This window comes from Callithrix jacchus, chromosome 14, assembly GCF_049354715.1.
Source record: "Callithrix jacchus isolate 240 chromosome 14, calJac240_pri, whole genome shotgun sequence".
Classification (NCBI taxonomy): Eukaryota; Metazoa; Chordata; class Mammalia; order Primates; family Cebidae; genus Callithrix; species Callithrix jacchus.
This window is the reverse complement of record NC_133515.1, coordinates 89,277,963-89,292,362: the sequence shown is the minus strand read 5'-3', so window position 1 is coordinate 89,292,362 and position 14,400 is coordinate 89,277,963. Positions and strand designations below refer to the sequence as shown.

Below are 14,400 nucleotides of genomic sequence, written 5' to 3'. Positions count from 1 at the left end.
AGGTGCCCGTGTAAGCAGCGAGTATACATCCACCCATAAATAAGCGCCTTAGGTGCAAGCCGTGAAGGGGGAGTGCAAAGACCGAGCGGTGTATACTGATGGTAGAGATCTAATCTCCTCTGATTGAGGAGAGGCAGGGCCCTAGGGGAGGAGCCCTGGAACACGGTGAAGAAAGGGTGAGCTTTGGAGTTAGCACACCAGAATTTAAGTTCTAGCTCCACCACTACTTTCTTACTTTCTTTTTCAAATGTCTTACCTTTCCCTTATTTCAGATCCACCACTACTTTATTTATTTAACAGTTTACTTGAGTCTGAGTCTTGCTCTGTCACCCAGGCTGGAGTGCAGTGGCACGATCTCACAACCTCTGCCCCCTGGGTTCAAGCGATTCTTCTGCCTCAGCCTCCTGAGTAGCTGGGATTACAGACGTGGGATAGCAGGCCCCGGGGTAATTTTATTTTTTATTTTTATTTATTTATTTATTTTTGTAGAGATGGGGTTTCCCCATGTTGCCCAGCCTGGTCACCACATCTTTAAGCAAATGACCTTTAGCCTTCATCATACAGTGTCTCTGAGCACTCACCAGCTTCTGCATTTGGAAAACATGTGTACTAATAGCAACTTTAGGGGATGTGGGTAAGAGTTAGATAATATACACAAAAGAGCATTGTAAACTGAAAAGCAGTGTGAAAAATTCATAGACAACAGGAAAGTACATTCAAAATTCAAAGGGTGGAATAATACAAAGCTAGTAAGAATAAGACGTCTGGGCAGACACAGTGGCTCACACCTGTAATCCGAGCAATTTGGGAGGCCAAGGTGGGAGGATCACTTGAGCTCAGCAGTCCAGGACCTCTACAGAAAAATTTTAATTTAGCAACATATGGCAGTGAGCACCTATAGGCCCAACTACCGGGGTCACTGAAGTAGGAGGATCTCCTGAACCCAGGAGGTCGAGGCTGCAGTGAGACACGATCGCATTCCAGCCTGGGTGACAGAGTGAGACTCTGTCTCAAAAATTAATTAATTAATTAAATCGTGGTTCTACCACTTACAAACTGTATGTGGGAACTTGGGCAAATAACTTAATCTTCTTGGGCTTTTATTCCTCCATCTGTAAAACAGGGATAATAACAGCATCTACCTCAGTGTTATGAGGTAAAATGAGATTATGCTTGTCAGCCACTTATCAAAATGCCTATTCTCTGGTAGGTACTTGTTAAAGGCAAGCTCTTATTATTTTATTCCCTACCTCACTCCATAAAACAATCTAGTGAGGTAAAGATTGTAGAGAAAGGAGAATTAATTGATTATGGGAATAAGGAAGGCTTCACTTCATACATACTGTGGCATCTGGACAATAGAAGGAAATTAGAACATAGGCGGGGCATGGTGGCTCATGCCTGTAATTCCAGCACTTTGAGAGGCCAAGGCGACTGGATCACTTGGGTCAGGAGTTCGGGAACAGCCTGGGCAATATGGTGAAACCCCGTCTCTAAGAAAAATACAAAAAAATTAGCCAGGCATGGTGGCACACTCTTATAGTTCCAGGGAAGCTGAGGCAGGAGGATTGCTTGAGTCCAGGAAACAGAGGTTGCAGTGAGCTGACATTGTGACACTGCACTCCAGCCTGGGAGGACAGAGCAAAACTCCATCTCCAAAAAAAAAGAAAGAAAGAAAAGAAGGAAATTAGAACAAAAGAGAGTTGTGCTCTCTCCTCAGTGGAAGAAGGCAAAAAAAAAAAAAGGAGAGAGAGAGATTTGTGCTCATTGCTCAGCAAGTTGTCCCTTGAATCTGTAATCTGTAATTTACAAATTTCTTTGCCCTAATGGAAAACCTGGAAATGAAATCCTCCTTCAGTCTCTCTAAATAAGGTGATGTCATGATGCAGGTGGGGCTCAACGTCCAGGATTGGGCAAAGCGATGAAGCAGGAGGATCAGCAAAAGTTGATGAGGAGCCTCAGCCCTTCTAACCTAATGTAATGAAGAGTCAGAGGGTGATAGTGATGCTGGGGTGGCTATTTTCTGGTTTGAGGATTTGCGGGAAAAGAGCATTTTTACTTCTGACTTTGGAGATAGGTGAGTTTGGAGTGAAAAGTGTCAATGTTTTAATCAAGAACTCTAGTGTCCAAGTAATTTAAAAAAAAAAACAGTTGGAGCAGAAGAAAAGCAGAATAAATGTTTTGATTTCAAGGAAGGAAACCCTTTGTAGCAGAACCATACAGGAGCAGAGCTAGTGTTGGAAGGGTCAGGTCTGGTCAGGGTAATTCACCTGGAGATAACTTCTAACTTAGGTTTCTGTGAAGTAGGTGGGTAAGAGGAAAAGCAAGTGGCATTGTTTATCCTGCGTCTCAGCTCTAATTACTTTACTCCCCCTATCCTGAGCTCTCACTGTCCCTCCCTTTCCTGCCAAATAAGCCCAAACTCCTTTGCCTGGCTTCAAAGACTCTTCCTGAGCTGGCCTGTTTTTCCTGCCTTTCCCCTTCTGTTCTACTATTTATAAGGTATAAAATAGTCTTAAATAAACTAAATTCGTGTTTCTTGTCCAGAACTTGCCTTTGCTCATTGCCATTGCTCACATCTCAGATAATTTCTACTCAACTGCATTCATTCTTCAAAGCTTAATTTTGGTAATTTAAGCATGAAATTCTCTCAGCCTTCTCCAAACTATTACAGCACTTTATACAGACTTTAATGAGACTTTTCCTATTTTGCAACATCTTATTAGACCTGGAGGCAGGATCTTTGTTTTGCTTTTTGTCTCTCTCTCAGCCCCTGGCCAAGTGCCTTGATCAGTAAGGTGCTCAAAAAATACTAATTGAATGAATGGCTAAAGATCAAAACTTATCAGACGAATTGAATTTATTTCAGTAGCAGACCTGGCATCTAAGGGAACTAGGAGGCTGTTGCAGCGATTCACTGATACAGTGGACTTAGCACACTGCCGCTTAGTACATTTGCATATGAGTCTCTAGAAGCACACGGCTCTCACAGTCTAGGGTCTGAAGGCCTTACAGACCAGGATGGGCCACAGGCATCTCTTTATTTTGAGGATAGGACTGTGACAGGAAGAAAATTGACTAGAATTACACTAGAATTAATGAAGCTCGAAATGCTTTTGTCATTCTAGACCAGCACATGGGTTTGTTTTTACCCCTTTGCCTCTGCAGGATGGAGCTGCAAAGGTGACCTGCATGGCTTGTCCCAGAACAATGCCAAATTTGCTGTCTGCACAGTGGACCGAGTGGTATTGCTGTATGATGAACATGGAGAACGGAGAGAGAAATTCTCCACCAAACCAGCTGACATGAAGGTAAAGAGTGTATTCATGTGTACCTTAACCTACTGATAGGGTCATACAAACCTGGAAGACCTAGTCTGTCTCCTAGCCATAGGCATAGGAAATGGTGTACCCAACGTTTTTCTCCCCCTTAGGAGCACACATGTACCTTTTTTTCTTTTTTCTTTTCTCTTTAATGTATACTCATTACTGCTTTTTCTCTTTTTTTTTTTTTTTTTAACTTTTAGCTATATGGTGAAGGGCATGGCTTTTTCTCCTGATTCCACTAAAATTGCCATAGGACAGACTGATGTCATCTGTGTCTACAAGATTGGAGAAGATTGGTGAGGATAGAGACTGGGAGATGGAATGGCCCAGGAAAGAAGGAAAGGCAAGAGAAATGCCTCTCTGGGGAGGGGAAATGAAGAGGATGAGAAGCCAAGCTTGGGTATTGAAGGCACTTTCTGTAGTCTGTTGTTGCTTTTCTACCTTCGCCTGTCCCATGTGTTCTGCAATCCCATCCCTGGAGGAATCAGTCCAAGGTCAACAGGAGGCCGTGTGAGATCCTGGAAGCCCAGAGGGATGTTGCGTCTTTGTTACTGCTCTGAAGCTACCTAGGCTCCCTCATATGCCTCCTTTCAGGGCTCCTAAAGAGTAGTCAGAAACACTAGTGGACCAGGAAGAAATCTGCTCTTTCTTCTCTTCCCTCAGCATCATGTTTGGCAATTTGTTTATGAAAGTGGTTTTAAATATGCTCCCCTGCGCTTGTTTGACAGAATTCTCTCTGGTCACGTAGTCGGTACCATTGTTAGGTATTTCTTTGATGATGAAGGCTCCGGAGAGTCACAGGTATGAATAAAGAATGTTGTGGGTGGCTGACGTGGGTGGATCACTTGAGTCCAGGAGTTTGAGACCGGCCTGGGCAACACGGTGAAACGCTGTCTCTAACAGGAAAAAAAATATATATATAAATATATATAAATAAATAAATATATATATATATATATATATATATATGTGAGTCTATATATAATAAAATATGTGTGTGTGTGTGTGTGTGTGTATAAATTAGTCAGGTGTGGTGGCATGGTCGTGTAGTCCCAGCTACTTAGGAAGCTAGAGGGGGAGGATCACTTGAGCCCAGGAGGTTGAGGCTGCAGTGAGCTGCAATAGCACCACTGCGCTACAGCTTGAGTGACAGAACAAGACCCTGTCTCAAAAAAAAAACAGATGCTGTGGGATAGGGGATAAGGAAATTCTAGGAACCCTCCTAGAGGAGGCTGGACTTCTAAGGCATTTGGGTCGAGGTACAGTGAGGAGGCTAGAGGAGTGAGACCTCAGGGACAGAGAAAAAAATTGAATATGGCCACCAAGAGGATTTGTGTTTAGGAGCCTGGAGCTTACTGCTTATAAGAAGGGATGGCTCAGGTGCAAAGGACCTTGAGACAAAGGGAAATAAAAACTCTTAGGGGAATGAAAAGTGAAAATTATTCCTATTTACATAAAATATATATAATATATATTTATATAGGTAAATTTATAGAGAAAAGAATTAACAGTTTACTCTGGAGAGGGGAAAGGAAAAAGATGGGGGATAAAAAGGAAACTTTCATGTTTTACTCCATATAATTCTGTATTGTTTGAATTATTTATATTAAGAATTACTTGTAGGCCAGGCACGGTGGCACACGCTTGTAATGCCAGCACTATGGGAGGCCAAGGCAGGTTGATCACCTGAGGTCAAGAGTTCAAGACCAGCCTGACTAACAAAGGTGAAACCCCATGTCTACTAAATACAAAAAATTAGCTGGCATGGTGGGACATGCCTGTAATTCCAGCTATTTGGGAGGCTGAGGCAGGAGAATCACTTCAACCCGGTAGGCAGAGGTTGCAGTGAGCCAAATCATGCCATTGCACTCCAGCCTGGGCAATAAGAGCAAAACTCCATATCAAAAAAAATAATAATTTATCATATAGGCCAGGCATGGTGGCTCACTCCTGTAGCCCCAGCATGTTGGGAGGCTGAGGCAGGTGGATCATCTGAGGTCAGGAGTTTAACACCAGCCTGGCCAACATGGTGAAACCTCGTCTCTACTAAAAATATAAAAATTAGCCAGGTATGGTGGCATGCACCTTGAATCCCAGCTACTCTGGAGGCTGAGGCAGGAGAATCACTTGAACCCAGCTGGCAGAGGTTGCCATGAGCTGAGATTGTGCCATTGCACTCCAACCTGGGCAACAGAGTGAGACTCCATGTTAAAAAAGAAACAAACAAACAAAAAAAAAAACAAGACTTGTATAATAGTTAAATTTAACCCTCCTTAAAAAAAGAAGCCCTATGCTCTTTGTGGGGCTAGACAGTGTTAGTTAATGTGTAGGACATCTCCTTTTCAGAGGAGCTTTACCAGATGCATATTAAAAATTTCCAATACGCAAGCATTTTGAGGTTTTCTAGAGAACAAGGTTAAGAAGCATCTGTATAGGGGTGTGTGTGTGTGTGTGTGTGTGTGACAGTTTGTGAAGAGTTCCGGATTAGGATGTGTTGAGATGGGAAAATGTTGGGAGAAAGACTTCTGCAGGGTACGATGGTCAGAGTGAATGTATCAGGTGCTGAGAGTGAGGAATTTCTGGGGTGGAGTCTTCAGAGAGTGATTGAAACCCTCTCCTTCTGTCTGTCTTAGGGGAAGTTGGTTAACCACCCGTGTCCACCCTGTGCCTTGGCATGGGCAACCAATAGCATCATGGCTGCAGGCTGTGATAGGAGGATTATAGCCTATGGAAAAGAAGGCCACGTGCTACAAACTTGATTATAGCCGTGACCCTCAGGAGCGGGAGTTCACCACAGCTGTAGCAAGTCCTGGCAGCCAGTCCGTTGTGCTAGGAAGCTGTGACAGGTGAGTCCCCTTTCTAGTTTTATCTTCCACCTACTTTCCCTGTGGACACTCCCTGCTTTATGCTTTAGCCAAATTATTCCGAGCCAGAGTGGGAGACTGGACCAAAATCGAGTGTCTGTTGAAAGAGATTCTCAGATTGTAATTCATGTGCTTTCCTCGTCCTGTTCTCACCATCCATGGGTGTGCAGGCAGTTCCAGATGTCCTGTGCTCTTGTTTTGTCTGTGCCTCTCCCTGCACTTCCACAGCAGAATTCATCTCTATGATCTGTTTCCATTGCCTGCTTTGAGACTGCGTAGAGTTTCTCACATCATATTACAGTTTGTTGTTTGCATCTGTCTGGCTAAATCAGAGTCCTTAAGAAGGGGGCTTATTATTCATCCTTTTATCTCCAGTGCCTAGATTAGCATCTGTATGCTGTATATATTTAAGATATGCTCAGATGTTTGGTGAATGAGTGAATGAATGGTGGAGCAGCAGATGAACAGCCATGTCCCAGGTCTCATCACTTCTCTGGCATGTGTTTAACCCCAGCTTTGTCAGTCCTGTCTTTCTATCCCCTTCAATCTTATGTCTCCTCGTGTTCTGTCCTTTCTTCACTGCCTCCTACCATTTATCTCCTTGTTCCATATTTTTTGCTCCTAACAGCTCATTTTTCTCACCTGCCCTGATCTTTTTGTTTTCTCCGCTCCTCTCACTCTTATTCTGTTTTAGTTTTGCCTTGATTTTCCCAGCTTACTTCCTGTGCACCTTTGTGTCCTCTCCTGCTAGATGCCTAGCTTGTGTGTTCTTTTTATTTCCTTTCTTTTCTGTTACAGCAAGACTAATTTCCTCTGGTTATCAGCTCATTTGCACCCTTTAGCTCAGCCTCGATCTCTTCTAAAAGCCACATACTTTATTTCAGGCTTCGGGTGTTCAACTGGAGCTCTCAAAGAAGCATCTGGGAAGAGGCAAAGCCCAAGGAGATTGCCAATTTATATACCGTCACTGCCTTGGCCTGGAAGCGGGATGGCTCATGGCTCTGTGTGGTGTGTTACTAGTAATCCCTTTCTGGATCGGTGACTTTCACCAAACTAGAAAAACCTCCCTTATCCTACAGCACTCTCCCACGACACTAGAGAATTTCCTCTTTCCTTTTGATCCTAACCTAAAATTCTGGTGTTAAAGGCAGGAAGGAGAAATTCATACTTTATTGGAGGTCACAAAAAGGACAAAGAATTGTGTGTAGGCAGCATTAGTTTCTCCCTTTTATCCCATTAATATGTGGTGCCCTTGAGTCCAATGATTGTAGCCGGTTTCCTTTTGGTACTTCCAAAAACTGCCAGCTCTTTTACTGCCAACCGTTCTCTAGACTCTAGAGCCTAGGTGTTGAGGATGTCTGTGGATACTCTCCCCATGCCAGTGTACTATGTGTGTGACCTTTTATGCTATCACTTTCCCTTCTAGGGCACACTATGTGGTGGGGTGGAACAGTTTGCTGCTTCCGAAGAAGCATTTACAAGAACAAGTTTGAGCTGACGTATGTGGGACCTAGCCAGGTAAGCAGGATGGTAGCCTACTGCACTGAGACCTTGCATGGCTCATTCATCCTGATACATATCTAACATTTCCCTGCCTTCTGGCCACAGCCATAGTGTCAATTTTAATCTTTGTCCCTCTGGAAGCATTTTTCTGGGCAACAGAATATGTCAGAGCAACACCCTGGTATCTTTCCTGCTGTGGTTCCTGCAGCTTATTGTAAGAAAACTTTTAAGCACTGGGCTTAAGCTGTGCAGTGATTGCTACTTACACCTTCCTGGTTTAAAACTTTACTGCCTACACACTGTCAATGGGGCAGTTTGATAAACAGGATTATAAATGTGAACTCTGTTGTTTTAAGGCCCCTGAGCTCATGTCTTTGATGTTGCAAGCTAATTTCTCGGTTCCTGAGCCCACTTTTCTCTTTTTTCTACCTCTGTCCTTCCATTTATTATACCTTGGTTTCTTCATTCTTTTGTTCTTTCCAGAAACATGTATTCATTCTCTACTATGTGTCAGCAGTGTTAGGCATTGGTAATACACAGATAATTATCTGTAAGACATTGTCCCTTGGATCAAGGAGATTGTTATAATAGAGGACACAGACATAACAAAAAAATAATATTAGCCAGATACAGTGGCACATGCCTGTAGTCTCAGCTACTCAGGAGGTGGAGGCAGGAGGATTGCTTGAACCCAGGAGTTCAAGGCCAGCCTAAGCAACATAGTGAGACTCTGTCAGTCAGTTAATCAATCAATACGTATACTGTGATCAGTGATATATAAGGTTTGTACCAAGACTATGAAAACATAGAGTGATTGGTTTTACCCCGTGGAACTTTCAGAATTAAATAAATTATGAGCATCAAAAGAGCTAAATAGGAACGCATTTCATAAATAGTAAATCCCCATATAAATGTAAGGTACCATTACTGTCAACAATATCCAAGGCCCAAGGAGGAACAAGATATTAGCTTTGTTTAGACTGTGGAGGTGGCAAAGGGCATGGATGTTCACCCTTCTTTTGGACTGGGGAAGCCTAAGGGGCTCAGAGTTGTCCTTTACCAAGGTGATTGTGAAGAACCTGTCATCGGGAACCCGGGTGGTGCTCAAGTCCCACTCTGGCTATGAGGGGGAAGAGGTGAAAATCCTGGGAAAGGAACATTACTTGGTGGCCCACACATCACACACACTGCTGGTGGGGGACTTGAACACTAATAGCCTTAGTGAGGTAGGAACCAAAATTGAGGGTAGGGTGGGGAATGGGGCATCTTGGCTTAATACTTGTGGGGACCCAAAATCCCTAGGGGTAAGATCTCCATGTGAAGGTTCAACATTCTGGTGTAGGGGACCTTGTTTCAGGGAAGGAGACCCAGGAGGTTTATAATTCCAGAGTATGAATCACCGTCTTTGGACCGTTTTGATGCCATCTCTTAGAAACATCATCCCAGCCAAGGTTTGTTCTTTCCTCATTCAACCCTGTTGCTCTGACCTTTTGTATCTACCTCTCGTCAACTACAGATTGCTGAGGAGCTCTATACTAAGGGAGACTGAACGAAAGATGCTATAGACATGTACACCCAGGCTGGCCATTGGAAACAAGCCCACAAGGTAGAGATGGGTGGAGTTCATGATAAGAGAACTCTGCCTTAGTGGCAGTGTGGCATCATTCCTGGGTCTGTTTCTCCTCTTTGCTTGGCTCCCTGAAAGCTGACAAAGAGTACCAAAAAACAGTCTGAGCCACTTTGACCCCTAGCCACAGAGAAAGGAAGGGATGAAGAGAGGCCCTTGTTTCCAGACCTATCTATCATTCTTGAAGGAACAGATGGGCTTGCGAGCTGCAGAATCTGAACTACCACTCCTGATGGCTCTGGTCACAATGATGACTTTGCTCTTGCCTTACACTTCAGAGCCCAGTGGTTACAGTGGCAATGGGAGTGTATGTCCCAGCACAAGGCATTGCAGACCTTAGCAGAATATATTTCTTCCTCTGCTCCATAAGGACTTGGAATTCCCCGACCTGACTAGTAGAGTGGCAATAACCAAACTCCTGTGATTGTTGGGAGAGTTCAGAGTTCCTGAAAAACAGGTTCCCTTGAAGCCCTGCTTCCCTGGGGAATTGGACCTGAGGCTACCCTGCCTCTGTGCCTCCACAGCTGGCGATGAAATGCATGAGACCAGAAGATGTGTTGGTGTTGTACATCACTCAGGCCCAGGAAATGGAGAAGCAGGGCAAGTACCGTGAGGCTGAAAGGTGAGCTGTGGCCTCAGAGGAGGTGTAGGGAGAGATGAGATTTCATTGCTGGGAAGAGGGATGGGGCTCAGGATATGTACCCTCTGCCCAGAAGGCAGTGACAGTAGGGATCTGGGTCTAGGAGGCCCCAGATGTATCTCCCTTCCCCAGGCTCTATGTGACAGTAGAAGAGCCTGATCTTGCCATCACCATGTACAAAAAGCACAAGCTGTATGATGACATGATCCGCCTGGTTGGGAAGCACCATCCAGATCTCAGTGACACACACCTACATCTGGGCAAGGTGAGCCCTTCTCCTGGCTCTACCTATCTCTTCCCCAGCCAGGCTCCACCTCCCCATCCCTCCATCTTGACTCACCTTCTTGCAGGAGCTGGAGGCTGAAGGCTGACTACAGGAGGCCGAGTACCACTACCTCTAGGCCCAGGAATGGAAGGCAACAGTGAACATGTACCAAGCCAGTGGGCTTTGGGAAGAGGCCTATGGGGTAAGGAATTCAGGCCACAGTGAGGGATACATGCATCCTTTTTTCCCATGGTTTTTTTTTTTTCTTTTTTTTTCTTCTTGTAGACAGGGTGTCACTGTCACCCAGGCTGGCGTGCAGTGATGCAATTACAGCTCACTGCAGCCTTGACCTCCTGGGTTTAAGCAATGGATCCTCCCACTTCAACCTCCTGTGTAGCTGGACTATAGGTGTGCACACCACACCTGGCTAATTTTTAAATTTTTTTATAGAGGCAGCTTTTCACCATGTTTCCCAGGCTGGTCTTGAACCCCTGGGCTCAAGCAATCTACCTGCCTTGGCCTCCCAAAGTGTCAGCATTACAGGCATGAGCCACCATCCAGCCCTTCTTTCCCATTTTAAGTAATTCACAATCAGTCAGAGCATCTTTGAAAATGGAGTGAAGATCAGAGTCTCTCTTGCCAGAACCACGTTCACATCTATATACAGAAAATGTCACTTATAATTTTAAGGGTCTGTGGCAGGTGAAGCCTCTCCTTGGACCCTAAGTACTTCAACCTAAGTTAAGAAACCCTGAGATGTAGCCTTCTTCCTGTTAACTTTTTATTTTATTTTATGAGATGGAGTCTTACTCTGTTGCCCAGGCTGAAGTGCAATGGCACGATCTTGGCTCACCGCAGCCTCTATCTCCCAGGTTCAAGCAGTTCTCCTGCCTCAGCCTCCCGAGTAGCTAAAAGTACAGGCACTCACCACCATGCCCAGCTAATTTTTGTATTTTTAGTAGAGATGGGCTTTCACTATGTTGGTCAGGCTGGTCTTGAACTCCTGGCCTCAAGTGATCGGCCTGCCTCTGCCTCCCAAAATGCTGGGATTATAGGCATAAGCCACCGCACGCAGCCTCTCCCTATTAATTTAGAACAGTTACTGGATCCTTGTCAAAGCCAAGGTCAGAGATGAGAAGGAAACAACTCTGTATTGGAGGATTATTGAGTGAGTTTGCTTTACAGGTGGCCAGGACTCAAGGAGGGGCCAATGCCCACAAACACGTGGCCTATCTGTGGGCAAAGAGCCTGGGAGGAGAAGCTGCAGTTAGATTGCTTACCAAGCTGGGACTCCTGGAAGCTTCTGTTGACCACGCTGCAGACAATTGGTGAGGCCCCAAACTTTCTCTCCATGAGCCCCATCCCAGCCAGAGCCCCTTTCTAGATAAAGAGAATTGATGTATAACTGAAAAGTATTTCCAGAAGCAGAGGCAAGAATGAAGAAACATAGTAAAGGAAGATCCTTGGAAGGACATGATAGAGTGGCAAGAATAAATTAACTGCTCCTATTCCCTAGGGGCTCCGAACAGTGTTTAAGTTTTGGCCGTTCTAAGAAGGGTGGAGAGGGAACAGATTGTAAAGCCAGCACTGCAGACTGCTCTAAGCCAGTCACTTGCTTCTGGGTAGGGGAAGTGTGATTCTGTCAAATTCAAAGCGAACTTTTCTTTTTTTGGAAGCACCAGAGCTCATGAGGTATTTTATTTGTAAATATGTATTACATCTCTAGAGAATCCCAGGATTTTCCCTCCGATGTGTTGTTGTCTTGCTTCTTCATGGTCCATGATGCCAGCTGAGTTTGTCAGTACAATAAAACCAAACTGGTGGCCAGGCACGGTGGCTCACACATGTAATCCCAGCACTTTGGGAGGCCGAGGCGAGTGGATCATGAGGTCTAGAGTTCGAGACCAGCCTTGCCAATATGGTGAAACCCCCATCTATACTAAAAATACAAAAATTAGCTGGGCATGGTAGCGGGTACCTGTAGTCCCAGCTACTTGGGAGGCTGAGGCATGACAATCGCTTGAACCTGGGAGACAGAGGTTGCAGCAAGCCAAGATCCTGCCATTGCACTCCAGCCTGGGCAACTGAGCGAGACTCCATCTCAACAACAACAAAACACCAAACTGGCAGGATGGGAGCAGATTATTCCGCCATTTTTCTAGATCTCTGAGTTGCATGTCGGATCTGGGGCTGATCGCTCCACACTTGTTCGGCCTGCCTGTGAGGTTCACAACAATATTCCTAGCTCTATGATCATCAGTGATTTCAAATTCACCCAGTATATTTCATCATCATCTCCACCTCAGGAGGAGGTGATGAGCACCAGGAGCCCTCCTGGCCCTGTCAGCATAGGACTGAGAGGCTCACTCCTCCCTTCCCCTTCGCAGGCCCATTCTCCTTCCACAGGAGCAGCTGGCCTCAGGGAAGCCACAGGCTTTTCCAGACGTCTCTTGATCCGCGCCGACAGTGACATGGTCTTCACAGGGCTGCCTGCCTGTCTTCCTCTTTATCTCTATGCTTTTCTGTCACTTCATGTCTGTTATCCTTAAACCTGTCACTTTTTCTCCCCTCAATCCTGTCCTTTCTCTGTTTTGTCTTGTCTTGTTCCTTTTATGAAGGGAAGTGTGAAGTAAGAAAACTTTATCTGCACCTTCTGTTTCAGCTCTTTTGAACTTGCTTTTGAACTCTCTCGGCTGGCCCTCAAGCACAAAACCCCCGAGATCCATCTCAAATACGCTATGTACCTGGAGGATGAGGTATGGGTGTGATTTGGACCCCGACCGCAGAGCCCTCTTGTTCCATCCCCTAGTGCACTGCTGCCTGGTGTGCAGACCCGGGTCTCGTGGCTGCCTGTGATGCCAGTCTCCTTCCCATCACGCACAGCTGTCCGTCTCCCTGTAGGGTAAATTCGAAGAGGCTGAAGCTGAATTCATCAGAGCTGGAAAACCCAGGGAAGCAGTCCTCATGTGAGTTACCCCATACATTCCTTAATCCTGTTTCCCCAGTCACAGTCCCAGGATCGTTCATGATTATCTTGACCTTCATTCAAACCTAGAACAAATCAGTGTTACACCCCTCAGTGACATGGCTGTTTGTCTCCCTGAATTGGGGCCTTAGTCCTATACTCATTCTCTCCTCTGTCCCCATTTGGGGGCAGGTTTGTTCATAATCAGGACTGGGAGACAGCTCAGTGTGTGGCCGAGGCCCACGTGAGGTGCTTGTGGGACAGGCTTGGAGGGCCTCGGAGGAGGAGGACTTTCAGAAAGCAGAAGAGCTGCTGCTCCGGGCCCAGAGATCAGGCCTGACTCTCAATTATAATAAGGTGGGGCACTGGATTCAGGGCCATGAGGGGACGGAGAGAGTCTGAGAGCCCACAGATAGCCACAGTGACCCCTGGTATGAAGAAAGATCAGGGAGATTAGTACTGGGGAGTGGGAAAGACAGAAAAGAGGAAGGAGAAGAGAGGTCTAAGGACCCAGGAGTCCGTGGACCAGGGCACCTGTGTGGCAGTGGGAAGCTGTCATGCCTGCCTCTGCCTTCTTGATACCTGGAAATCTGAGCAGGAGGCTGGATTATGGAGTGACACGCTGCAGATCTGCAAGGAGTATGTGCCTGGCCAGCTGGAGGCTCTGCCGTAGGAGTATGAGCGGGAAGCTACTAAGAAGGGGGCCAGGTATGAGGCCAGAGGTCCAGCAGCAGTGGCAGGGCTGGGAGGGTCATGAGGCATGCACAGGTTAGAGCATGCTGCCCCCCCATGCCTAATCCCAGTGCTCTAATCTCCACAGGGGTGTGGAGGGACTCGTGGAACAAGCTCAACACTGGGAGCAGGCTGGGAGTACAGCCGTGCCGTGGACTGCTACCTCAGAGTGCAAGACTCTGGAAACAGCGGCCTGATGGAGAAGGGCTGGATGAAGGTGAGGGCAGCAGGCTCTTTCTGGCCCTCCTTCTTCCTAGGCCTCCATTCACACTCAGCTTCCCTTCTCACATCTGCAGCTGTCTCCTCTGTGTCTTTTCCTTTACAATCAGGTAGCGGGAATCTGTGGAGTGCCCGCTGGATAATAGAGCCAGAACCTCTGAAGGCTGTTAAGCAGATGTAAGACAGAGCCCTGACAGCTAAAAGTTAGGGAACTTGGACTAACACATGGCTCAGTTGATATTATATCAGAGTAAAGACC

At 45.9% G+C, this 14,400-nt stretch overlaps 1 protein-coding gene across 8 annotated transcripts in view; it reads left to right on the top strand.

Moving 5' to 3' along the window:
- The first annotated feature begins 9,206 nt into the window (after positions 1–9,206).
- LOC100402531 (intraflagellar transport protein 172 homolog) overlaps positions 9,207–14,400 on the top strand; it is a 35,681-nt gene continuing 30,487 nt past the window's right edge. For 5 of the 8 annotated variants that reach the window (XM_078349752.1, XM_078349750.1, XM_078349753.1 and 2 more), the window contains exons 1-9: positions 9,207–9,299; positions 9,845–9,942; positions 10,093–10,225; positions 10,311–10,427; positions 11,411–11,553; positions 12,888–12,981; positions 13,127–13,191; positions 13,789–13,898; positions 14,011–14,139. In XM_078349752.1, the coding sequence (XP_078205878.1) occupies positions 10,389–10,427; positions 11,411–11,553; positions 12,888–12,981; positions 13,127–13,191; positions 13,789–13,898; positions 14,011–14,139 (580 nt within the window). In that variant the 5' untranslated portion in view covers positions 9,207–9,299; positions 9,845–9,942; positions 10,093–10,225; positions 10,311–10,388. Of the gene's footprint in view, positions 9,300–9,844; positions 9,943–10,092; positions 10,226–10,310; positions 10,428–11,410; positions 11,554–12,887; positions 12,982–13,126; positions 13,192–13,788; positions 13,899–14,010; positions 14,387–14,400 lie in introns of those variants that run through there. The other 3 variants (XM_078349751.1, XM_078349757.1, XM_078349756.1) reach the window with 3 other exon arrangements.